The sequence below is a fragment of the Vicugna pacos genome, chromosome 4, assembly GCF_048564905.1.
Source record: "Vicugna pacos chromosome 4, VicPac4, whole genome shotgun sequence".
Lineage (NCBI taxonomy): Eukaryota > Metazoa > Chordata > Mammalia > Artiodactyla > Camelidae > Vicugna > Vicugna pacos.
This window is the reverse complement of record NC_132990.1, coordinates 73,424,546-73,450,615: the sequence shown is the minus strand read 5'-3', so window position 1 is coordinate 73,450,615 and position 26,070 is coordinate 73,424,546. Positions and strand designations below refer to the sequence as shown.

The following is a 26,070-nucleotide window of genomic DNA, read 5'->3' as shown; positions in this document are numbered from 1 at the left end:
ACTTATAAATACTTCACAAGCTAAGGCAAAACCAACACAACCCAGTTTTGCATGTAAAGATTTGGGTCCCAACCATTAAATGATACTTTAAAGGGGAACTTATGAGTCTTTGTTCTTTCTGGGAATTTTTCTGAACAGGGGCAGCATGCGGGGAGGGGTCGAGGTGTGGGGGTGGAGTGAAAGTGGTGGGTCACTTCAGCTCAGAGAAAAATGGTCAAGGTATTGACCTACTTTCTGAAAGATACTAGAGACAAAGGAAATAAAGGATGAGATCAAGTGCCTAAATTCTTCTCAAATTATTATCATTTTTTTGCAAGTTTTTGCTAAAATGAGAAAGGCCAATTCCATTTACTCTGGTGTAGACCCCTTTAAAGAGTCATTCAATCTATGAAGGGACCTCCTAGATTTGTGGCCCATGAAAATCCCCTCTCCTGGTCACAATGTACAAATATTTAAAAATACATGACATGACTTCTCCCAAATACGGCTGTCTTCAGTTGCTTTATTACTGCCCCTTTGCAGCAGAATGGTGAAGGTGGGCGAGACAGAGTGACATCAGGAACGCCAGAAGGAGGAAGTCAGAAAGCCCTTGGGGACAGGAATCTCCTTGTGCTGCAAACACTTCTGATCAGGGAAAGACAAAGAAAACAAAATGATTTTCTGATTAACACTGCTTCCAACACCTGACAGTTGGCATAAACTTTGAAGGACAGCAAGTTTAAGTCAGTCCTATGAACAGTGGTCAAAAAAAAGGTGGTGACTTCACCTCCTGCATGAATGGCAGCAGAGGACAAGTGCCACATTATTACTATGTCTGCCCCTCTCTCATCCCCTGCACCTGGCTTCACCTCTCACTACTGCTATTTCCTCCACTGGGCTCCTGGAAATTGGAAGTCAGTGGGCTTTCTCGGCAGACCTACCACAGAGTTCTAAATTATTTGTCAAAATTAACCTCTTCGAAGTTTTTTGGCACTTGGAAGAAGGAGAGGATTTTGGCTGAAAGTGCGGTCTCTTCTTGCAGAGAAGTGACCACATTTACCAGTTCTGCAGACCTGAGACTGAGAAAAAAACCTTGGCCAACATGCAAAAAATGTATCAGGGAGAGAAGATTCATAAATATATTTTATTCATCTCTTATGATAGCTTCCCCATTGGCAACATGGACAACAGCATGTAGGAAGATGATGACATGGTGGCCCTTAAGGTGAAAAGAGAACAATGGACAAAAAAGCAGGGTTTTTTTTGGAGGAAGAGACTGCAGTCAGTCTGGAGGCCCAAGACTTGTCAGACACAGGTGCACTGGAGGCTGACAACAGTTTGGAACATGTTGGTCTAAGGGCATCTTACCTCCAAGAACTGCTTGAGGCGTATGAAGGAACCCATCTGTCCTGAGCTTGTGATGGCTTCAATCCTACAGGGAGAGAGAAAAGACACCTGAGTCACACCTATGATTCACTCCTATCTTCTGGAGAGGAGTCAGGTACCCACTGATCTGAAGGAAAGGGTAGATCAAAGGACTCACAGAGGTCTTCTAGAATAAGGATGCTGTCACCCTACTAAATGGTCTCAACATTCAAACAAGGGGATAAAAGAGAAGAGAACACTGTTCTTTCCCAAGGTCTCTGATCAGGTGGGATGGGTGTTGTCAAAGCCTTTGCCTGACTTGAAATGCCATGAGTTGAGAGGAGTGAGAAGGGTACTTGCAGGTGAATGCCACCTCAGAGTCAAGCAAACTGGCTGACAAATCTGTTGCACCAACTGATTTACTGAGTGAGGGGGTTTGACTCCTTGGTTTCATTCATGACTGCATGTAATCATCATCCCAGATTATCTGGGGGATTTTGGAAAAAAAGAGTTAAAAAGAAGTCAAGTATCTGAATCCAAGATCTTCCTAATTTGTTTTTTTATTTAGCCCAAAATATTTAAGAGAGATTCTTATTAGAGCTCAAAAGCATTTACTCAAATAACAAAGGATGGGAGCAGAAGATATTTCACTTAACACAGGTACTTTTAGCTGAGTCAGAAACAGCAGGTAACAGCAGCCAGGGGGATCTGACATCATGAGTTTTTACCTACCAAATCCCCCGGTGTCTACTCAATACGTCTAATACCTGGGGAAGTAGTCCTCTTTGATGAGAAGTATCATCTTCCAGAACTGGAACTGGTACTGCTTCATGAGAGCATTCCCACACACCTAGAGGGGCAGACAGGCACCGTCAGAGCAGAGAAGGAAATTCACACTCATACGAGAGACCCATGAAGCATAATTAGCCCTTTGCCTTTCATTCCTATCAAGAATTTCAGCCTCAATGCCACTTAGCTAGGTACACAAGGGAACTAACAGAAAAATCCAACTTTCTTCTGAGCATTTCTCATATATGGCAGTACTTCCATTTAATCAGACTGCCCGGTAGCCAGGTGTTTCAGAAAACGTAAATCAAACTTAACTTACTATTCTTTGATTCTAAAGGTCTGGCATGCTTTCCAACCATAGTAAGCAGAGGATACAGGGTACCACCTGCGTTCTCAGTGATTCAGGATCTCAATGTTCATGTATTGTAACTTCAGGAGCTTTAAGGTGACTAGAAATTGTTGGCATTGGGTCCTGGATTTGTTATGGTACGTACCCCAAGCCACTATTCTTTAAGAAGGGTCTTCTTCCCACAGAAACCCTTACCCTATAGTGGGGCCCTTTAGGCAGACAGGACTATACAGAGCTTTCTAGATGAGACAGATACCTGACCCAAGCTGGTTAATCATATTTTCTCTCCTGGAAATTAGCAATCACAATGGTGGGACATTAGTCCCACTACACTGGGTGAGCACACTGAGGCTGAGGAATACAGCCCAGGAAGGCCATCCTCTCCACTGTGCACAGAGAACCAGAAAACGCTGGCCTGCAGAGCAAGAATGAGGCAACCTGCAGGAAGAGCACATATGAAAGACCATGCCGTCCCAGAGGGAGGCTGTCCTGGTACCTGGTGACATTCCAGTTCCTGGCTTCAGGCCTTGATGAGATTCAACTGTACATCCTACCCTTGATTCTGGGAGTCAGTCACTTCTATATCCCTAAAACAAATTCCCCTTTTCACTTGTCCTGGGATGTATAGTTCTCTGTTCCTTACTATGAGAAGACACCCACACAGAGAAGGAAAGTACAGTAGGAAGAAAATCAAAGGCTACATTTGCCTTGGGGCTTGGGGAAAAATTTATGACACTGGGCCCTATATGCTGTTCACCATTATTCTCTAATTCTGTATTTCTTCCCGAATCATGTCACACAATGGCCCAAGGCTGCTACAACCACTGCTCTCTTGTGTGTTAACTGTATCACATACCTCCAAGAAGTCAAAGAGGAGAGTGGCCGTCACATCCGACAGGGGCTCCATGTTTAAGATCTGTGCCAACCAGCGCCAGCCATGATTTAAGCCATGAGGGTGAACCTGGGAAGAGAGAGGCTTGGTCACAATTTGATCTCATTTTATTCAGAGATCCAAATTCCCAATGTCATCATCCACCATTACCAAGGGGACATGAACCCCCAGATCATCTCACCTAAGCACATGCCACAGGGCAGAAACAACACAAGCCAAACAAATTTTGTTTTAAAATATTCCAGCACATTGGTACCCACATACTCTTCCCAAGCTCCCTTCAACACACAGCTGTCAGCTTCAGTTTCAGTTTCAGGGATTCCACAGTTACTCTTATAGATATTTTATTTATTGTTCTTGGGACCTTTAACACAGAACCTAGGACATAACAGGTACACATTAAAAACATTTTGGACTCAATCAGCTTATATTCCTTTCTCTTTAGGTCTCCAAGTCCATTAATTTATTCATCCCTCTAATCTCTATTCCTTGAAAAAAGAACCAGGCTGGCAACCCTGAAGCCCTGGCCCCCAGCCGTGGCTCTATTATTGACAAGTGTATATCACTACAGCTTACTAAGCCTCCACCCGTCCACCTGTGAAGGTGTGTGACCTAGATGGCCTCTGAGGCAGCAGTCAGTCACTGAGCAAATGACCCTGATGACCCAAAAGTTTCCTACTAATCAATATCAACCTCTCTAAAGAATACCTATGAAGCAGCGATATTCTTTCATTTATCATGTAACGAGACCGCCTCTCTGAAAGGTCAATATTGCCTGCAGGTTAGATACACTAGTATGGACTGTGGTCTGACCTCTCATTAGTGATAGTAACACTACCTCTTGTCGGTTCCCATACGGCCACCGGAGCTGGATGATGGCAGCATAGAGACGGATCATCCCAGACATGCGTTTTAGAAAGTTGTCCTGCTGTTCCACTTTGGAATCCTTCACTTGGTAGCCAAGCATCCTGTGTGGCAAGAAAAAAATCCAATGCCTGTATATTATTATACATTATACCTTATATACATATTACAACATTGGTAGAACGTAATTTTTTTTTACAAAGCACTCACATCCATTACCAAATCTGTGCATCATACAAACCCTATAACGTAAATTCCCAGGAGCTAATGGATGTCACTAACCCCATTTACAAATAATGAAAATGATGTGTAAAGAGGTAACATGATGTCCCCATTTTTGCAAAGCTATTAAAAGACAAAGCAGGGATACAATTCTAAGACCCCCAGATTCTAAGAATCAGTGGATTCTTTCCACTATGCTACACTGATTACTGATCCTAAATCCACAAATTTCACAAGTCATCCAGTTTGCATGAAAGACACTGTATTCTCTGATAGGACATCGAGGTACGTAAGAGGAGCTGAGAGGAGGGAAAACGAACCCCATCCTGTTTCTATTTCATCAGCCCCCAGGGACAGTGTGTGAGGAGAAAAATAACTTCACCTCTGATAATCCTCCAAAGCCATTCCCTCCTTGAAAGCTGGATAGAAGGGGACAGAATAAGGACACTTCTTGTGCAGATGAGCGAGAATGAGGTCCCCCACTCTGGGGTGGAGCTCCCAGATCCCGGACGCCACCACCGCAATGGGGAATGCCGCTTCATGATGAGAGGCCACTTCCTCCTCTCCTTGTTTCTGGGAGCACAGAGAGGGGGTGGCTTTATGTTAATACCCGAGAATGCTGTGCACCGGCCTCTTCTTCCCATACCTCTGGCAACTAGGTTTCTCACCACAAATTTCTCTGCCAGCTTGTACTGGACGAAGTCCAGGCCCTGTGGGTTAAGTGTGACAGACACAGAGCGCCCACCAGATTGAACGGGCTTTCCAGAGAGTAAGCTGTGGATCTTGTCAAAGATCTCCTTCAGCTTTGAGCCTGGGTATGACAGAGAGAAAGTTAGTTAAAAGATACAGCTACAGTCAACCTATTTTTCATCACTGTAATAACAGAGCCTCTATGTAAACCCAGCTGTGCAGCCCTACAGAAATTCAGAGCCTAAAGCCAAAATACTGATGCAGGAAAATATATGACAATCAAATATATGTTGTGGTGGATGCAAAAGCACATAAGGCAGGGTACTATTTCAAAGGAATTTCTTATTTGTGGAATGCGCTAGTTCTGAAACTGACACATCAAACAGAGAAATGAACAGTATAGAAACAGGTGAATTGTTACAGATGCCACGGGTGTGGCTGATGGCCCTAAAAGAGTCATCTGCGTCTCTACGGAAAACCTACCAAAGGCTCTTCCCAGCTCACAAAGATTCCGCCCCCTTCTCTCAGATCTGCCTTCCTCCATCCTCAGAGACAGAGAAGCTACATTTCTATCACAGATCCTGTGAGCTCCATCCTCCATACTGACTTAGTTAGATTAGGACTAGTCAAGCTGAGCCAATCAGCCAGCTGAGAGTCCACTCACTATAGTGGCTGGTCCTGTGACACATGCGAGCAGTGGGGCTTTGCCCCTGCCATGTGGACCAAAGAACAGCGGTCTACAAAATTAGAACACAGGAGAAGAGGGAAGCCAAGAGGAGAGAGAAAACGGTTCTAAAATTTCTGGCTCCTGAGATCCAACCCCATCCCTACCATTAGTTTCTGTGAAACGGCTTTATCTTTAGGTACAAGTTCCCCCTGCACACACCTTTTTCTTTTCTTTTTCTTTTTTTGCTTAACCAGATCTGAATTAGTTTCCATTACTTAAAATCAAAGTTTGAATGAATACAGCATCTCTAGTTTAGAAATACCCTGCCAAGTTTCTAATCACTTCAAGAAATGTTAAAAAATCTCAGAAATGTTATCCCCAAACCATGGATTCAGTTCCATTAAAAGGGGGGAGGGCAGCCACATTTCTTAGGAAGGAAGAGAAGCAGGAAGAAACCAAGAATTAAATGAGATATCATAGAAACCTCAAGGCATTAGCCCAGAAAAACAGAAACAGCAACTCAAATCTTACTGAAATATTAAAATATATCCATTTCCATACAAATTTACTCAGTCCACAGTCCTGCTAAGTCACACTCTATTACTACTTTACTGGAGGTTTCAAAGGGTGCTACTGGCTGAGTTCCCATCCAGCCCGTCTCCACGCCTCTCCAGGAAAGTCAGCCCCCAACCCTATGCCTGATGCGGCCCCCTTCCCACTTCCCATATGCCACACCAGCACCATATCTTTATTTAAACTCTGCTCCGATCTAATTACTCATGGACATCCCCCGTTAAAGAGGCAGGATTTAGGTCATCTCTTTCTCAGTCAGTCAACATTTACTAAGTATTAACTCTAGACAATATCTGGGCCTGGCTGGACTGAAAGCTCTTAAAGGGTATGGTAATGATGGCGACAAAGGGACATAGTTACAAAATACGTAGGAAAAGGAAGAACGGCAAAACTAGAGCCTGATCAGTTACAGAGAATGAAATGCAGGAAGCAGTCGTGGGGATGACCCCCCAGGTTTCCAGCTAAGGTGACTGAGTAGATAAGGTGCCCTGGATTACCTAGAGCAAACAGACAAGAGGTGGGCATAAGGAAGATGACGAGTTCATGTCCAAACACACTAAACATGAGGAATCTGAGACATCCAGGCAGTGCTGTCCCATGGGACAGCTGGAGCGAGGGAACCTGAAACTTAGAGGAAAGGAATGACCCAGAGACAGAGCTGGGTATTGTCTGCACAGCTGAGGGGCAGTGTAGATGAAGAGAATGAAAGGCAAGAGTGCATCCTTAGGATACACCTACAACTGAGGAACGTACAAAGGAGGAAGAGATGGAGGAGGGGAACCTGGAAATTAATGTTGCCATGGAAGCCCGAGGAGTAGAGTTGACAGAGAAGGAAAACAGTGCCAAAAGGAAACATGAAGATTAGAAAATACTGAGAAGACACAGAATCAAAAGACATATATTTTAGAATGTGAATGACAAGCATATTTAAAGGGAAACAAGCCTGCAAAGGGGAGTAATTTTTCAGAAAACAGGAGAGATCTCTCTTGAAGGAGATGGGAGGGGATGAGAACAAGGTTCCTGAGGCTATTCAAGGTTGAGGCAGAAGGGTGAGCCTGGGCCAGAAGGATACCCCATCCTTTGAAACAGGAGACTAAGAGGTAAATACAGCTGTGTATCAGAGGGAGGGCAGGCCTCTGAGGACCTCACACCTGACATCTCAGTTTTCCTGATGAAGGAGGCAGCAAGGCTGTCTGCGGTCGGCTGAGGTATGTATGTATGTATGTATGTATTTATTTATTTATAAACTTTTTTTTTAAATTGAGTTATAGTCATTTTACAATGTTGTGGTGGTTTTAAAGCCTGAGGACAAGCCTGAGAAGAGCAGCGATGTCTGGTCAACCACTCCCCTGCTGCCACTGCCATCAAGGAAATGGCACTTTCAATTCCAGAAAGTGGTATGTGTTTATTTATGTAGACCTTGCCCTGTTTCAGAAGGAATTCCAGGCAGCAAAGTGATATGTAAGTTCTGTAGGAACTGCAACCTTTTATGCTTTTGGGTAACAAGTTAACCAAGGGAAGTGGGACCCCAGCTAAGGCAGTGCAGCCTGCCAGCCGTATGCGCTCCCCAGCCATTTGGCGGCACAGCCTGTACTATGGAGGCTTCCACATCTAGAGCTCTGTGAAAATGAACCTCTGCTTCTAAGAAGAGGAAGAAGGGCCCCTCCCCTGCCTGATTCTTCCTCTCTAAATCTCCGCCCCTGAAGAGAAAAGGATCTCAACTACTAACAAGCAGGCTTCAAGTTTGGAAAAGCTAATGTTATAGGACAAAAGCAAAGAATGCAAGTCACATGCTAGGTTCCTTTAGCGCTGCTTTCAGCAGTCTCTTCCAACTTCAAGTTAGAGTCATCCTAAGGAATTTACTATCAATATACAGCTTATTCCCTAAAAAATGAGTCAACAAACACATAATGATTATCTTCAATGCGTTGAGAGGAAACAAAGCAGGAAAAAAGGATGCATAGAGCTTATATACTTGATCCGGCTATCAACATTTGTTTGAACTAATTCTATTTATAGGAACCTTACAGATAAGCATGTTTGGAGTCTCAACAAATATCACAATGAAGTGAAGGGCCATGTTCTTAACTCCTCTGACCAACCTGCAATGGTGGAAATTTGGCTCACGGGGATGGTGGCAGCCTTCTGGAGGTCCATCTTTATCTTTTTGGCCTGCCAGAAGAAAGCAGTGAAAAGGCAGATTGTGTTTGGCAGAGCTGAGGGGATGCCATCAGGATTAGGGACTGTGACACACTAGCCACATTCCTTTGGACACGGGGCTGTCGGGGGCACTGTCAGGCCCTGAGAATTCCCAACTCACAGCCCTCCTACCTGACTGTCTTTGCTGTTGGTCAGTCCCTCAAAGGCCAACACACACTGACTGGAGGCGTCCTGCAGCTGCTGGTACCACTGCATTGTACTGTCCTGTACCTTCACCTGGAGGTCTGAGCAATGAAAGAGAGGCATTCATAATAGCAGAATTTATTGAACACTTAGTATCAGCCAGGTACTCTTCTAATCACCTAATATATGTATTAACTGCTTTCACTGTCACAATAATCCTATGAGGTAGACACTATTACTATCTTCATTTTACAGATAAGGTAACAGGTATAGGAAGGTTAGTAATTTGCCAAAGTCACATTGCTTGGAAGTAGAAAAGTTAGACTCCCACTGATCTAGCTCCAAGCCAGTGTTCTCAAACCATTATGCTACGTTGATTCTCTTAGGTATTCAACAAACATATATATATATGTATGTAATATAAATGGAGGCACTGGGGATTGAATCCAGGACCTCTTGCATCTAAGCATGCACTCTACCACTGAGCTATGCCCCACTTTAACAAAACATATATTTTTTACATATTTATTTAAAATACTCAGTAGCAACAACACTTAGAATACATCTACCAGAATTACACAGAATTTCAAGTCCTCATGGCAAGTGTCGGAATCTGATGTCAGGCTCCCTATCAGCTAAATCTGAATGTCATTTCATTAAAAGTACTGAATTTTACATTATGTAGAAGTTCTGGTAAACTGTCCTGTAGCTTAATACAATATGCAAAACACATTCTTATTTCTTTTCATAGTCTGAAACTTACATCAAGTTAAAGGACCGTTTCCACACGCAGACCCACCTTCATTCTGTTTCACTCCCAGGCCCTGGCTGGGAGCTGGGGACTCTTTATGGACCTCTGGCCCCTGCTGCATCTGTGACTCTTGCCGCTTCATCTGGGCCTCCTCTTCATCCTGCCGCTTTTTGTCCTCACAGGCCCTGGTGATCTCCTGCTGCAAGTTCGCAAGGAGGTCCCGCATTTCCTGCAGCGCTCTCTCAGCCACAACCTGGTCCTCTGCTGTGGGAAAGACGCTCTGTCACAGTGACAGAGGCAGAGCCTAGTGGTTATTTCCTAGGTAGCTGTGGTGCTGAAACATACCTCACGCAAGTCCATAAACTTGTAGAACTGGCATTGTTGTGCCAGTGGAGCACCCACATTCAACACGCTCACACCTGCTGCTTTCCTGCTCTTAAAGGGAAGACCGCTTTACCATCACATCCACAGTATTGAAGCAGAGCTTTTTCAGGCTCTCACCAACACTGGCCGGAATAACTTTTTAAAAGCTTGTGACAACAGTCTAGACGGAAATAATACTGTTTTAATTGGCATTTCATATATTAATGGTGATTTTGAACTTATTTTCAAATTTACCAGACAATTATATATCTGCTTTTATAAGCTGCTTGTCCTGTCCTTTGCTCATTTTCCCTTTACCGAGATGGAGGTATTTAGGGAGCGATTTATTCATCTTTTTTCCATAAATTGCAAGACTTCTCTTTTTGTATCAGGGACACTGAATTTTGGTCTGCTGTATAAGTTATAAATATATTTCCTAACTTGTGATGCACCTTTGACTTTTAGGCACTCATATCCATTGGTCTTTTCCATTATTACTTTTGCTTTTACTGCTATGCTTATACAAGGCATCATTACCTTAATATAATTCAAATATTCACCTAGATTTTTTTCCCACTGAACATAATGTCTTCCTTTTTGTCTATCTCTTTGTTTTTAAATCTAAACATCCAAGAAATAAGGAATTAGTAAGATAAAACAATGGTACAAATTTAATCTTTGGTTTTATGCTTCTAAATAATCCATCTTTTCCCACTGACTTGAAATGACATCTTTATAATATATTAATTATCTACAAAAACTTTCTCTCCAGGGTTGCTACCCTGTTCCTCTAATTTTGCTGTCTGTACCTCTGCAAGAAGAAACTGCTTTGATAGCGATGTTAGAAAATATTTTTATATTTGATTAGGAAATCCCCCTTTACTAGGTTTCTTTTTGAAATAGTTCAAAATGTTTTATTAGAATCTCACTAAATTTATTGATTTGGGCAAATCTGATTGCTTAATGAGGCTTCAGAAACATGGTAAATTCTTCCATTTACTCAAGTCTTGTTTTGTAAATTCAATAAAATTTTTTGCCTTTTAACGTAAATCACATCCATTTCATGCTAGATGTTTGTAGGTATTTTATATTCCATCGTATTTTTAACTCTTTTTTGCCAGGATATTTTACATTCTGGGTACTAGTAAAGTCTTATTAAAAAAAGTCTAATAGTTCCCAGATTTTTACTCTGGGCTTTTTAGCTAGATAATTATAGTCATCAAATTACACTACTTGATTTAAATATTTATACTTTGTTTTTAATTGCCTTGTATTGGCTAAAACTTCTATAAAAACATCAAACAGTAACAATGGTATATTTTTATTTCTTTCCTAAGTTTAATGACCTCTCTGAAATGTAGCCTTAGATGAATACATCCTCTTCATCATGTTAATGAGGATCACACTTTTATTCTTAGCATGCACTTTTACAGTATCTGATGAAATTAATGATACTGTTTCCTTAGCCTATTAGTGAAACGAATTCTAAATAGATTATATAACATCTAAACCAGCTTTACATTATTCTTAGAATGCTAATTCTTTGGTTATACTGAATTATTCCTTTGAGGCACTGACAAATTTGAGTTATCTTTTATTTAGAACATCTGCTTATAAATCAGATCACGTTAAGTCAGACTGATGCGGACACGTCCTTTAGTGTGCTCTTCTGTCAGAACTTGACTATTAGGACTTTAAAATGAATTGAGAAGCTCTGCATCATTTTCTCTGTTCTGTCCTATAAACATGTTTCATAGTTTTGCCTGTTAAATCAATAAGGCCTCTACTGTATTATATATCTGAAAGGTACTAAGAGAGTAAATCTTGAAAGTTCTTGCCACAAGAAGAATAAAATTTTTTGTGACTCTGTATGGTGACAGATGGTAACTAGATTTACTGTGATCATTTTGCAGTGCAAATATTGAATCACTATGTTGTACACCTGAAACTAATGTTATTGGTGGATTACACCTATGAAGAAAAGCAACAGAAATAATGAAATGTTAAGATATTTGCAATACACTTAAAACAACAAGATGTCTTATTTTACTTTTTATTAAAAAATTTTTACTGAAGTATAACATAACAATATTATATTAATTTCAGGTGTATAAAATAGTGATTCACATTTATATATATTATGAATTGAAATCCTCTTATTTTAAACCAACTTGCCTCACATAGAAAACAGCAGCAACAAAAAAATTTTACAGGAAATTCATGGTAAGTTTTGTCTTTTAGGTATTAAAATGTATTATAAAGCTATATCAATTAAAATAAGGTGATCCTTGTATAAGAATAAAAACACATGGTCAAGGAAACAGAAAAGAATACTGAGAAAGAGCTCTTAGGACAGTATTCTGTGTGATAAGAGACATTTACAAATCACGACAGAAAGTTGTTATAAAATAGTATGAATATTCTACAACATAAAAATCTTTATCTTCACCAATCATCAAATACATTTCAGGTGGTTAAGTAAGGGGAAAAGCCCAAAACATCCTTATATCAAAAATGTCATAAACTATGGCTGCACTCAATACCAACACAGCAGAGTTCTATGCAGTTATACAAAGACATGAAGAAAATTCCACATGCTGCAAAGCAGTGATCACCACAATAAATTGAGTGCAAAAAAGCAAGGTCCAGAATGGTGAATATAGTAAGTTATCTTTTATCTGGGAAGGGGCAGAGATATATATACATATATTTATTTACAAATACATATTTGTGTACATATATATGTACATGTATGTGTATATATGTACGTGTATTTGCTCTTGTTTTTAAAGAATGGACACAAGATCCAAAAGCTAACAGAAACGGTCATGAGCAGAGGGGACAAGAACAGGGTAGAAGCAAAAGAGAAGGAAGTCAGGCTTCTTCAAATACAGCTTGCTTTGTAGTTCTGACTTGGGAACCATATAAATGTTTTAAATAAGTATAAAATTAAATCCAGTTAAAAAAAATTCTTAAAAAGCAAAAGCAAAAATGAATCCAAGTGTTTACCAAGTTGGTAGCTTAATAAGGAAAATTATTTCAAGTGCAATTAAATAGTAATTTAACTGTACATCCCTTAGTGGTCTACAGCTGTAGGCAAAATGGCAAAAGAAATCTTAAGCTGTTATCAGCAATCATATTGTTAGTATTGGTATTATTATTTTGAAATTATGTGCTATGAAATTACATATCTACATACCTACATTTTATCACACATAGTAGGATAAGGTAAGTAAGTAATGTTCTTTTTGTTCTTTTTTTGGGGGGGGGAAGGGAAGGTAATTAGTTTAGTTATTTATCTTTTGGAGGAAGTACTGGGGATTGAAACAGGACCTTGTGCATGCTAAGCATGCACTCTACCACTTGAGCTATATCTTCCCAAGTAAGTAATGTTCTTAATTTACAAACTGAGATTTTCAATGTGGGGTAAAAATGATACACACATAAAAGTAAAATAGCTAAATAAATGCTGTAACCCTATACTCAAATGGAAAAGTTCAGCATGAATTAGTGATGCATTTTCACCTAAAAAAATACGTATTTTCCTACTTCTATCCATTGAAAAGAACTAAAAAAAAAAAATGACAAATCCTAGTAACAAGACTGTGTTTTCTAATCCCCTTTTTCCACTAACAGGTAATAAGGCTTCTTGAAGAAACGCCTGATTCTAGGTCTGGAGAAGAAACCGTTCAAGATGAGGCAGATACAGCTTGCTTGCTTTCTGCTGCAACAAACACTACTGGGGCCACGTTCAAAGGACAGAGGAGCCAATGTGGAGGTTTGAACAACAACAACAAAACTATACTAGGTTAAAATATATTACACGTGAAGTATTATAAAATTCATGTGTTCTTCACAACATTGTAAACTGACTATAACTCAATAAAAAAAAATTCACGTGTTCTTAATAATAGTTTAAAAAAAAGGAAAAAAACCTCTCAAGTCACTGTAGAATGCTAGAAAGGCAACTCACTTTTGTGTAGGTTTGACACTTTACAAAGAAAAAGGTAAAACAAAAGCTATAAAGAGAATTGAAAGGTAACAATAAACTACCAGCTTTTGCCTTAAATGTGATAAATGCTTCAAGTTCTTAACTTTTAGAACTCATTTAAGTTGATTTTTTATAAGACAAACTCTAGTGGAGATACGAACTAGGGACAAAGAATATACAATTCATAAAAGTGAGAATTGGTACAACTTTTGGATGTGAATTAAGAACCTTAAAATTCTTTGACCAAGTAATTTCATTTCTAGGAATTTACCTCTAAGAAATAATCAGAAATACAGATGAGACATACATAAAATGATCACTGCAGTGTTAGTCATGACAGTGAAAATCCAGAAACTTAAATGTTCTACAACAGACATGTTTTTTCAATCAATTGGTTACATGCTGGAAGTATCCGATTTCATCTGTTCATCAAATATTTATTGAATACCTATTATATGTCAAAGCAATACTTGCAGTTTTTAACACTGCCTTAAAAACACCAAAATATTTGTAATGATTAGAGTAATTATGTGTTTAAAACACAATGTTACCTGAAAAAAAGCAATATACATTTCTGTAAGATTTTAATTTTTACCATAACCACAGCAGGCGTTCAGTATATATTTATGAATGAACTAAAGTATTCTGCAATTAGAAGAAACAAATAATTTTTAACATAATATAAGAAACTTTGTATCTATATTAGCCCATTTTAGAGTGGGGATAACACACATACACACAATATAAAATGCTAATGTGGTTATCTCTGGGTAAGGTGATGATAAGTGATAATAAGAAGGCATTATTTTTAAATCAGAAAACAATTTTGCTTTTAAGGGTCTTCACTTCAAAGACAGAAGACAAGAGTCTTCCTGAGCCCCCTTACCTCAGAAGTGGCCCGGATGATCCCTGAGATGAGGCCGCACAGCTGGTTGCCTCGGGTCTGGAAGGCAGACAGGTCAGCCTTCAGCAGGTCTCGGTGCTGGTCGGCGGAGTCCAGCTGCTGGCTGAGGTGCAGCACCTCCTCCTGCAGGGCATAGAGGCTCCGCAGGCGAACCAGGCCTTCTTCCTTCCGGAGTCGCTCCTGCTCCGCTTGCCTCAGGCGCTGTTGCTCTGCCTCCCGCAGCTTCAGGTTGAGAATCTACAGAAAAAGGTGTCAAATTAAGGGGCTCCTGGGCCTTCTCTTTCTACATCCCTCAAGTCCTACATGGGCTACGTATTTTCACAGCTGGGCCCAGAGCAGAAAAAGGACTGCTCAAAGGCAGTCACACCGGGGCAGGATACAGGCCAGGGCCCCTGTGACTGCTAGAACCTGACTCTCCAGGCAGGTCACATACAGCCAGGCACTGAAACACCCACAGATTCTCCAAGCTCTGACCTTTGCTCTGTGACGATGCTCAGCTTTTAGCTTCTCCTGCTGCCCCAGGGCTTCTCTGGAGCTGAAACGAAAATGGCAGGAATAGTCAGGGATGCTTCCTAAAACTGTATCACCTCTCCTAAAAGCCTCGCTTTCTTTTTGTCACATCGGTTACCTTTCCAAGGTTGGTCACTTTTCTAGGTTATAAGCTCCTCTGGCTATTTTATTTTGATATTTAAGGACTCACAAGTTGTTCAATTCCTTCCCTTTGGGTTTTATATTGGGGAAGAGTTCCAGTTGATCGCGCTGACATTCCTAATTGTAATCCAGGGAGACTCACCTCTTCTCCATCACTTCCCGTAAGTCCTGGAATTCTTTATGTAGCTTCAGTTCCTTCCGTTCATCAAACCGCTTCAGTTGTTCAGATGCCATCTCAGAGAGGGCTCGCACCTTCCTCTCCTGCTCCTCTTGCCATTGCCTCAAGCCTTCCTGAAAAGGATCAGCACGTGCTCTCTGGAGCTCCATTACACCCTGCTCATTCACTCCTGGGGGATGCCCTCCCATCAGTCCTTAACTGCATCAAAGATACTCCAGGGCGTGAAATCACCTGCCTACTTCTCAAAGCCTTAGCTTGAATCACCTCTCCCCTGCAGGTTGATCCTTAAACTCGGCTGTTTTGGAAAGCTTTTTCAATTTGCTCTATATGGTTTATGTCACTCCAGTGTAAGCTAAGAATAGATGGGTATTTACCGACATAGTATCAAATAGCCCTGTACTTAAGCTTCCATCCTGTGTATTCTCATGAGGGTTTCAAAGTAACCTAAAGAAATCCTTATTCTAATCCCATAAACATGCCATGCACATTCTTGTCTCACTCCTTTCCTCATGTTATCTCTGCCTAGATTCTTCTCCCATACCTTCCCTTAGGAAGTCCCTTCCCTTTATACCCAAGGGTGTCAGGTAGTCCACTCATTATTCACGAGAGTACTCTAACTTGGTTCTTAAGGGCAATCTGACATCTTAACTATCAAAATTTAAAGTGTATATTTCCTTCAACACTAATTCCATTTTAGGAATTTGTCCTGAGGAAATACTTGCGCATGTGTGTGCAAAGATACATGTACAAGGATGCTCACTGCAGCCCTGCTGATAATGGCATTGTGGGGGAGGGTAGAGCTCAGTGGTAGAGTGAGTGCTTAGCATGCATGAGGTTCAATCCCCAGTACCTTCATTTAAAAAAATAATTAAAGAAATAAACCTAATTACCCCCCCAAAGCAAACAAACAAAAAGATAATGGCAATAAACTTGAAACAATTTAAATAAACAGATGAATAATTAAATATACTACAGCTGGTCATACCAGAGGATACTCTTCAGCCTTTAAAGAGGATGACATGCTATACATAGTGTCATGGAGATACATCAATACATATAAAGATATTATGCTATTCTATTTTTAAAGTTATTTAAAAATGTCCAGTGCAAGAAGGCAAATTGAACACAAGCTTATTTATCCTTTCCTGTGAGACTATTTAAATAAAAGTGGGGAAGAAAAAAAAGACTCAACAACAGAGAGCACACGAGGGAGATCATCGGCAGGGAAAAAACTTCCATTTATGTCTGGAAGACAAACTCCACGGAGGAATGATGAGTGGCAGGGCAGAGCTGAGAAAACACAAGGACAGGGACACACACACACACACACCTCTGTCTCTCTCACCATTTCTCACCATCTCCATTGCTACCCTCCCCCGAGTCTAAGCAACAATCATCTTTTTTTATCCAGTGTCACAGCGAATGCTTCAATGAGTGTTGCTATCTCTCATTCAGATTATATTAGTCTTCTAACTATATTTTACTTATTTCTCTTGGTTACTTCTGTCTCCTCCCCCAGCATATAGGTTCTGCGAGGACTTGGAAGTGTGTCTATTTTGTTCGCTGTTTTATGTAGACCTAGAACAGAATCTAGCACATAAATCCTCAATAAATATTTGTTGACTCCATGAATAAATGAACAAGGGCAGATGCCAGAAGACTTTCACTTGATAAACTCATATACTCTTTAAAATAAAAGTCAAATAAATTAATTAAAATAGTGCTATTCTTTTTTTAAGAGGCTATTATGGTCCATTTTCTCAGTAACTTATCTGACAACCTCAGATCATCTTCAAATTTTGGAGCAGTAAATGGATGCCAGGAAAGCCCAAGTAATTTTCCCAAAGTCACACGTAAAATAGAAGAGCTAGGATTTGAAACCAGACTTGACTTCACAGAGCTCACTCCTGACTGCTGCATTATACTATCTCCCCAGCCGAATCGGAGCTACTAGCAGGTGGGGCTCCATGATTAGCATACGGTGAAGGGGAATGTTCATAATCCCTGAGGAACTGCACTTAAATGTGGCTCCCTAGGCTCAAGCCTGCCTTACTTCACGGGTTACTTACTGCTCCTTTCATCCTGTGCACCAGTTCATACATTCGGATGCAGCCTTCCACTTTGATCCCCCGGGAGGACTGAAGCACCATAGGTCCTGTATGCTGAGACTCATGTTTGTTCTGTGTAGACAGAAGATGGAAAAATTACCCTTTTAAGATGGTAAAGTTGGTGTTATTCCGTCTAAACAAAAAACACATTCCTATTTATGAACAACAACCAATGAAAATGACAAAATAATTTAGGTTAGAATCAGTGTGCTTTTCATGATATTGACTTTGTTCTATTTACCTTTATAAATTAATGGATGTTTTTGCTTTGGACAGTTTGTTTGTGTTATTTTAATTTATTTTCTTACATACTGGTTGTATTGATGTGCCCTACAAATTTCCTCCCTTTCTTCTAATAAGTATCCACTTTTGCTAGGGTGGTTTGGATGGAGCAACCTTAACCCGGATCGCCAATTCTTCCACTGCAACTCCCCCCACAGCTTCAGGGGTCATTAAGCAGGTGACCAGCCTGGCAGTCAATGTACTCTATCACCCTGGGTCCAATATCTGCTTCAGGAATGAGCCTTATGACCTAAACTAAGCCAGAGTCAATCTCTGCACTTCTCTAATGTAGCTGCTTGGGAGAGCTTTCTCTTCTTCTGGGGATGCTAACCTAAGAAGATATGTGTCTAGGCCACCAACAGACGTCTTACCACATACAGTCTATCTGAAAGATGAAGCCAAGAAGAGTTAGACAAAATTGTGAGATGAAGAAGCAAAGCCTTGTCTTTGGGTCACTGGATCAAGCCAGAAATAATATTAAGCAGAGACAAGCAGCAAACAGATCCTCTAGATCTAATTGATTCTAAATGTACTCCTAGAATTCCTGGCTATATGAGCTAATGAATTCCTTCCCCAACCCCCTTGTTTTGCTTAAGCTAATTTAAACCAGGTTTCTGTTACTTAAACACAAAAATTCCTAAATGATACTTACTTAAACCTTAAGAACTATGGAATTTTATACCTGGAGAGGACCTCAGCAATTTAGCCCAGTACCAGACTTACAGATGCAGAAACTGAGGCCTAAAGACAGAAAAATGCCTGCCTGAGGGCTTGCCACAATATAGGCAGGATCAGAATTGGAACCTGCTGCCTCTGAGAAGCTGCTCACAGAAACTTCAATTTTAAAAAATACTTTTGAAATAATTATAATTCACAGTAAGTTGTAAAAATATGTACAAAGAGTTTCATGTACTCTTCACCCAGTTTCCCCAATATGAGACAGATTTCACACCCACTAGGATGGCTGTTATTTAAAAACAACACCACCACCAAAAGAAACAGTAAATAACAAATGTTAGCAAAGATGCAGAGAAACTGAAATGCTTCTGCATTGCCAGTAGAAATGTAAAATGGTACAGTTGCTGTGGAAAACAGTATGATGGCTCCTCAAAAATTTAAACATAGAATTACCATATGATCCATCAATGCAACTTCCGAGTATATACCTGAAGGAAATGAAAATAGGTATTCAAGCTAATACATGTACATGCATGTTCATAGCAGCACTAGTCACCAGTAGCCAAAACATGGAAGCAATCCAAGTGTCCAGCGGCAGATGAATGGATAAACAAAATGTGGTATACACATACAGTGGAATATTATTCAGCCTTAAAAAGAAGGAAATTCTGACACATGCTACTATATGGCTGAACTGTGGAGACATTGTGGTAAGTGAAATAAGCCAGTCACAAAAGGACAAATATATGATTCCACTTATATGCAGTACCTAGAATGGTCAAATTCATAGAAACAGAAAGTAGAATGGTAGTTGCCATGGACTGGGAATAGGGGAAAATAAGGAGTTACTGATTAATGAGTGTAGTAGGGTTTTTAGTTTGGGATGATGAAAAAGTTCTGGAGATGGAGCGTGGTGATGGTTACACAATACTATGAATGGACTTGATGTCACTGGATTGTACTCTTAAAAAAATGGTTAAATGGTAAATTTTACGTCATGAATATTTTACAATTTAAAAAATGTTTGCATCTTTTTATCTTTGACATCAGTCATCTGGGCATTTAAGATATTAGCTACAAGATTATTTTAAGATTAAAAAGGGAAAAATCTCTCTCCAGAAACTATCTCAGTGTAATATTTTTAAAGTAATGGACTGGAAAAATCTAAATGCCTAATAATAAAGAAATAGTTTAATAAAATACAGGATATTACATATCCTATAAGTATGATATTTACAAAGGTAGAAATAGCATGAACAAATAATTCAAACAGTTCATGAACAAACTAAATTTAGAAGGAAAAATGCACATACAATTTAATTATGCCAAGATACAGTATGCAGGCATATGAAACTGGAAAGGAGTAAACTGTTGACTGAAATGATGAAATCATAGGGAGATTTCATTTTTTTCTTTTGATGCAATGATCATATATTTTCAAAAAACAAAAATTTACAGTAAGTATGAGCAAAAAGAACAAAGAGCTTTGTCTTTTGGAAGCTAAACATGAAAATGTTATCTCCACTTTTCTAAAAAGTTGCCTAGTCTTATTTTGCTGGCACAAAAATCTAAAATTTGAAAAAGCATAGAATGCTTAGAAGTTTAGAAGGCTTTTGTTTCATTAACTCTTAACATTCTAGGCCAAATCCTACTTTTTATATCTTACTTTGATCCAGAAAGGGTTTAATGCAGCTTACAAAGGAAGATAAAATATAACACAAATTAAAAGTCAGAAAATGTATTAAAAAGAATGAGGCAGAAAACAGAGATAGATATAGAGACAGAAAAGGAAAGATCTCCAAAATAAATTGGCAAGTGAAAAAAACAAAAACAAATGAAAACAAAGATACTCAACAGTATACTATCAACTTTGTTTAAAAAGGAAGAAAAAGGGGAGTGGGTATAGCTCAGGGGTAGAACATATGCTTAGCACGCACAAGGTCCTGGGTTCAATCCCCAGTACATCCATTAAAATGAATAAATAAATAAACCTAATTACCACCCCCAAAGAGATTAACACAACATTGTAAACCAACTATACTTCAATTAAAAAAAAAAGAGGACACTCATTTTAAAAAAAGGAAGAAAAAGAAGTTCATATGTTCCTACCTATTTGTATTTACACAAACTACCCTGGAAATACAAAAAGAGGAGACCACCACTAACAATCTAATTGTTTTCACATGGGAGAAACAAAGACAGGAGCAAAACAGAGCTAAAAAGAGGATAAAAACTTGTACAGAATCACTGATAAGGTATGTAAACTTTAAGAGCAAGTATAAAATTTACTTTAAGCCTCCAGCAGCCAACACAAAAAGGAAGAACTTGTGAGTTAACATATGCAATGTTCATAAGAAAAAAGAATCCAATTGCTCATGAAATTAATTACTATTCTTAGTACTAAGAATAGAGATGAATTTCTCTTTCTGGGTCTTCATAAAAGAACACTGGGTGATGTGGTAAACGCTGTCCCTACAAACAGCCACAAGAAGCAGCAACCATTATTTCCCCAGGGTAAGGTCACTGTCGTATGACAATGTTAAACACTAGAACTTTGCACTGTTTTTTTGTTTTAAGCTGATTAAAAGCCTTACCTTGGTTCCATCTGGTGTTGCTGAGGAGGCTGGAGAGAAGGCAGGGTTTCCGACGGGAGATTCGGGAACAAATGAAGCTTGATCGAGGGCTGAAGTAGATGTAGGGGATGTTGAAGTCTCAGGGGGAGGTGGGTTCTCTTGCATATGGGGTAGGACATGATCTAACACCCATCCAGAGTAAGAAGACAGCTTAGGAAGAGACATACATTCTTCTAAAACATCCTAGAGGGAAGAAGAGGGTTAAGCCCAACTTGCATATCAACTGATCTAAGCAATCAAAAATAATTTTGTCCTTTTAATTCACTACATGCTCTACTGAAAGTCTAACAAAGCCTAATAAATGTATACATACCAAAGACCCAAAGTAACTGTATCAACAATCAGAGATGCATCGAAAGTACAGTAGTTTCTTGATAATGACCTCGACTACTATCCTTTCAGAGCATCAGACTAAATAACCCTAACAACAGAAAAAAGGAACAATGCATAAAGACTGTCATTAAAGCAGATTTGAAAGCAATCTAAATAAAACATTGGAACAGAAAAGAACACAAGAGGAATTTTGAAGTAAACTGTGGTATACACACTCAGTGGAATATTAATCATTTAAAAAGACCAACTGTGAACCCTAGGTAAGATTCAATTATTTCAGTTTCATTGAAAAATAATTGACATATATCACTGTAAAAGTTCAAGGCGTATAGCATGATGGCTTGATGTATATACTGAGAAATGATTACAACAGGTTCAGCTAACAACATCCATCTCTCATATAAGGAAAAGAAAAAAAAAGGAAAAAAAATTCTTGAGATGAAAACTCTCAGCATTTACCCTAACCTTCTTATAGACGGTACAGCTGTGTTAGCTATAGTCCTCATGTTGTTTATTACATCCCTAGTACTTACTTACAACTGGAAGTTTGTATCTTTTGATTATCTTCCAGTTCCTCTTCCCCCAAGATTCAATTTTAAGTGAAAAAAATAGGAATATAAATAAATATGTCTACAATGATATAAATACAAATAAATACCCTAACAAACTTGAAAGAAATATACCAGAAGTTATGCTTGGGTGATGAGTGACATCTTTCTCTTGGTTCTAATTTTCTGTATTTAATTTTTAAAGGAACACATTATACTTTTTTTTTAATTGAAGTATAGTCGATTTACAATGTGTTAGTTTCTAGTGTACAGTATAGTGATTTGATTATACACATACATATTCTTTTTCATTACAGATTACAAGCTATTGGATATAGTTCCCTGTGCTATGAGTAGGATCTTATTTTTCACCTATTCTGTATATAGTAGTTTCTATCTGCTAATCTCAAACTCCCAATTTATCCCTCCCCTCCTTCCCCTTTGTTAACCATAAGTTTGTGTTCTATGTCTGTGACATGTTATACTTTTTTAAATGAAAATAAGGCATATAAAAAATAGGCACAGAAGAGTGTCTACTGATGTAAAAGCCGTTGGCTTAAATAAAACGGGATTTACAATACAAAGACCATAAAAAGTCCCAGACATTTTTCAATATGTGTGTGAACAACTATTACCTCTATATGTTTGGTATACAGTGCTTTAAACCAAAGAGATGTATTACTTCTAAAATGGAATAAGAGGACTCATCTCAAAAGGTTTGGGGAGAATGAAATGAGTAACAGGTATAAAAGATTCAGAACAGTACCTGGCACACAATCAGTACCTCCAAATGGCAAGCTATTACGTTATCTAGACCAGTGGTTCTCCAGCAGGGATGCTGCTAAACATCCTACAATGCACAGGACAGCCACAGCAGCCCCTACAACCAAGGATTATCTGGCCCAAAATGTCAGTAAGGCTGTGGCTAAGAAATACTGACCTAGCTAAATTGAAAAAAAAAAAAAAAGGAAAATACTGAGCTAGACCACAGGTACACCTCCTACGTACAATAAACAGATATTCAACCCATGGGAAACCTGGACATAGAAGCAAACAGGCTGTATGCACACTTTATACAGTGACAATTAAAGATATATTAGAAATAATGTTGAGACAACAACTCTTTACTCATTTTTTACACCCAAATAAATTCCAGGAGCAAAGTTTCAAATGTAAAAAAATAAAACTATACATACAAAAAAGGCCATAAATAGAGATAAAAATTTCAACTGACAAAGTGAAAAAAATGCAGTATCTATCACTGATAAAGGAACAGTATTATCCTTAATACATATAGAACTTGTAAAATTCGAAGGGAAAATGCCAAAACCCCAACAGAAAAATGAGTAAAAGAGATAAACTAGCAAATAGAAATATAAAATTGGATCTTGAATATACAGAAAATGTTCAATCTCAATCAAAACAGAAATATACTATAAAACTACACCAACATCTCATTCTTACCTACTAGGTAAGCAAAAATTGAAAGTATAATAAAACAGTCTGTTGATAGGGCTGTGGACAAACAGGCATGATCATGTACTGCTGACTGGAAGCCAAATCAACACATCCACTATGGAGAGAATTCGGCAACATACAACAAAACTACATTTATGTTTATCTTTTAACCCAGCAATCTCACTTCTGGAAGTTTATCCTGAAGATACACTTCTCACAGAATGAAAACACACACACACACACAAGTTACAAGTAATGGAATACAACTCACTAAATAAAACAGGAATCCATGAGGATACTGATATAAATAAACAGGGGAGAAAAGAAAGCTCTTCCTTAACAGTAAAATGTCAGCTAACAAATGTAGGAATGGTAGATATAAAGAAACACCATTTGGCTACATCACAGAGGTGACTGATTAAAGAGAAATCATCCATAAATGCCAAGGATGGAGGTGATGAGAAAAAAAAATATTGGTGTAACCTTGGAATGCTTCCCCACAAAATATTTATCAATTACAAGGGGGAAAATTATGCATTTTAAGTGGAAATATCTGATAGAGACCAATGTGACCAGGTGATCAAGGTTAACATCACCGGTATTGGGATAGGTTGAAGCATCTGTATTTACTGATGACTCACTGTATTTACTGAGAACACAGATCATTTCTGTGGCATTCCTGCCAAGAATGTACACTCAGAGTCTACACCAGACTCATACTGGGATTCATCCTACAGACTGTAAGATATGTATTCTTTAAAACTGTCAAAGACGTAAAGACAGGAAAATGCTTTAGAAGTATTTCACAGTTAAGCCTGAAGAGACAGGATTGGGGTGGGTACAGCTCAGTGGTAGAGTGCGCGCTTAGCATTCAGGAGGTCTGGGTTCAATCTCCAGTACCTCCGTTAAAATAATAAATCTAATTACCTACCCCCCCAAATAAACCCCAAAATTAAAAAAAATAGAGAGAGAGACACGACAACATCGTATCTGTAGCTAAATTATCAGCAATCTGGAAATATTCCCCCACCTCCGCGATCTAGTACAGGGCTTTGCAAAACCTGGATGCAGTGACCAGGGCCCCATCAAACTTTCCAGGTCCGCCTCATGTCATCTAAAAATCTAGTCTTTCCACTGGCAGCAACAGGTCAGGTCATGCTAACGGTTCACCGCTAAATCTGAATCTCCCAACACAAGGGACACGCAGTAAATTAATTGAACCTGAGAAGCGGGTTGCTTTGACAACATAGGCAGAGGCGCTTAACTCTGGCTGCTAGTAGCAGTGAAGCCTTCTGAGAAGAGCACCTCCGAAGGGGAGCTCCCCGAAAGACGAGAATAGGCAGGAGAGGGCAGAAACCCTAGGACAGGAGGATGCACACACAGGAGTCAAGAAGCAAACGCCACGTTACAAAGAACGCACGGGTTCCCTGGGCAGATCGTGCCAAGGGCTAGGGAAGAGCAGGGTCCCGTGACGAGGGGCCGGAGGGACCACCGCCCTCTCTGGGGCCACCGCTCACCTCGCCCCGCAGCAACCAGTCGCGGTGGTAGCAGAGGCGACCTTTGTCGGAACTGCGCAGCGCCTGCAGGGTCTCCCAGCAGCGACCCTCGGACGGCATGGCCCCCCGCGTCACAGCTCTTCTAAGGCGCTGCCGGCGACAAAACAAGTCCTCGAATCAGCCGCCCGGAAACGGGGGCTCGCTTCCGCTTCCGGGGCGCGCACGCAGTAACCCAAAGCAACCCCGCCCCTAACGGCTTCCTGGCCCCCGCCTCGGCGCCGAGCCCGCCACCAGCACGCCTGCGCACAGAATTTTGCTCCTGAGGCTCGATCCCCTACAGGGAACTCAAAGCTGGGGTCTTCTAAAGACTGGACCAGCCCGGTTGCAGGAAACTGAATAGGTATTGATGAGGATGTCGAGATATTGGAACCCTCATACGCTGCTGGTGGAAGTCTAAAATGGGGCAACTCCGGTAGAAGACAGTCTGGCAGTTGGTCAAAACATTAGAGTTGCCATTGACCCAGCAATTCTTCTAGGTGTCTGCGCAAAAGGAAACAAATGTGTCCGCAAAAAAACTTGTAGAATATTGGTAGCGGCATTTCTCATAATAGCCAAAAATGTAAACCCAAGTGCCTATCAGCTGATGAGTCAATAAAATATGGTGTATCCACACAACAGAATATTACTGGGCCATAATAATGAAGTAGAAATAGATGCTACGACATGCACCTTGAAAACATTAAGGAAGCCAGTCACAATGTTATATGATTTCATTTATGTGAAATGTCCAGTGACAAAGCTGGAGATAAGAGACTTTATTAGTGGTTGCAGGGGCTGGTGGGAGGGGAAATTAGGGCTACTAATGGATATGTTTCATTTGGGGGTGATGAAAATGTTCAAGAATTAGATAATGGTGGCTGGTGCACAACTTTGACTATACTGAAAAGAACACTGAATTACACA

General features: G+C 39.7%; 1 protein-coding gene across 1 annotated transcript; it reads right to left on the bottom strand.

The window, feature by feature from the left end:
• Nucleotides 1–482: 482 nt before the first annotated feature.
• Nucleotides 483–25,298, bottom strand: GLE1 (GLE1 RNA export mediator). Its single transcript, XM_006205459.4, has 16 exons — nt 25,129–25,298; nt 21,234–21,455; nt 17,641–17,751; nt 15,536–15,684; nt 15,217–15,277; nt 14,725–14,979; nt 9,533–9,764; nt 8,722–8,834; nt 8,493–8,562; nt 5,129–5,271; nt 4,843–5,033; nt 4,213–4,342; nt 3,339–3,443; nt 2,112–2,194; nt 1,348–1,411; nt 483–624 (listed from the first exon to the last, which is right to left on the bottom strand). Exons 1-16 carry the CDS (start codon nt 25,225–25,227, stop codon nt 556–558), a joined length of 2,097 nt encoding a protein of 698 aa, XP_006205521.1. The 5' UTR covers nt 25,228–25,298; the 3' UTR covers nt 483–555.
• Between the last annotated feature and the right edge of the window lie 772 nt (nt 25,299–26,070).

What these genes read in the sequence shown, in the direction of transcription:
- GLE1 (XM_006205459.4), bottom strand. Translation starts at nt 25,227, where the DNA reads ATGCCGTCCGAGGGTCGCTGCTGGGAGACCCTGCAGGCGCTGCGCAGT. An exon ending in TGCACAGGATGAAAGGAGCA is followed by an intron (nt 15,685 to 17,640) that starts GTAAGTAACCCG and finishes GATCCTTTTCAG; the next exon opens with GAAGGCTTGAGGCAATGGCA. An exon ending in CGTATGGGAACCGACAAGAG is followed by an intron (nt 3,444 to 4,212) that starts GTAGTGTTACTA and finishes CTCTCTTCCCAG; the next exon opens with GTTCACCCTCATGGCTTAAA.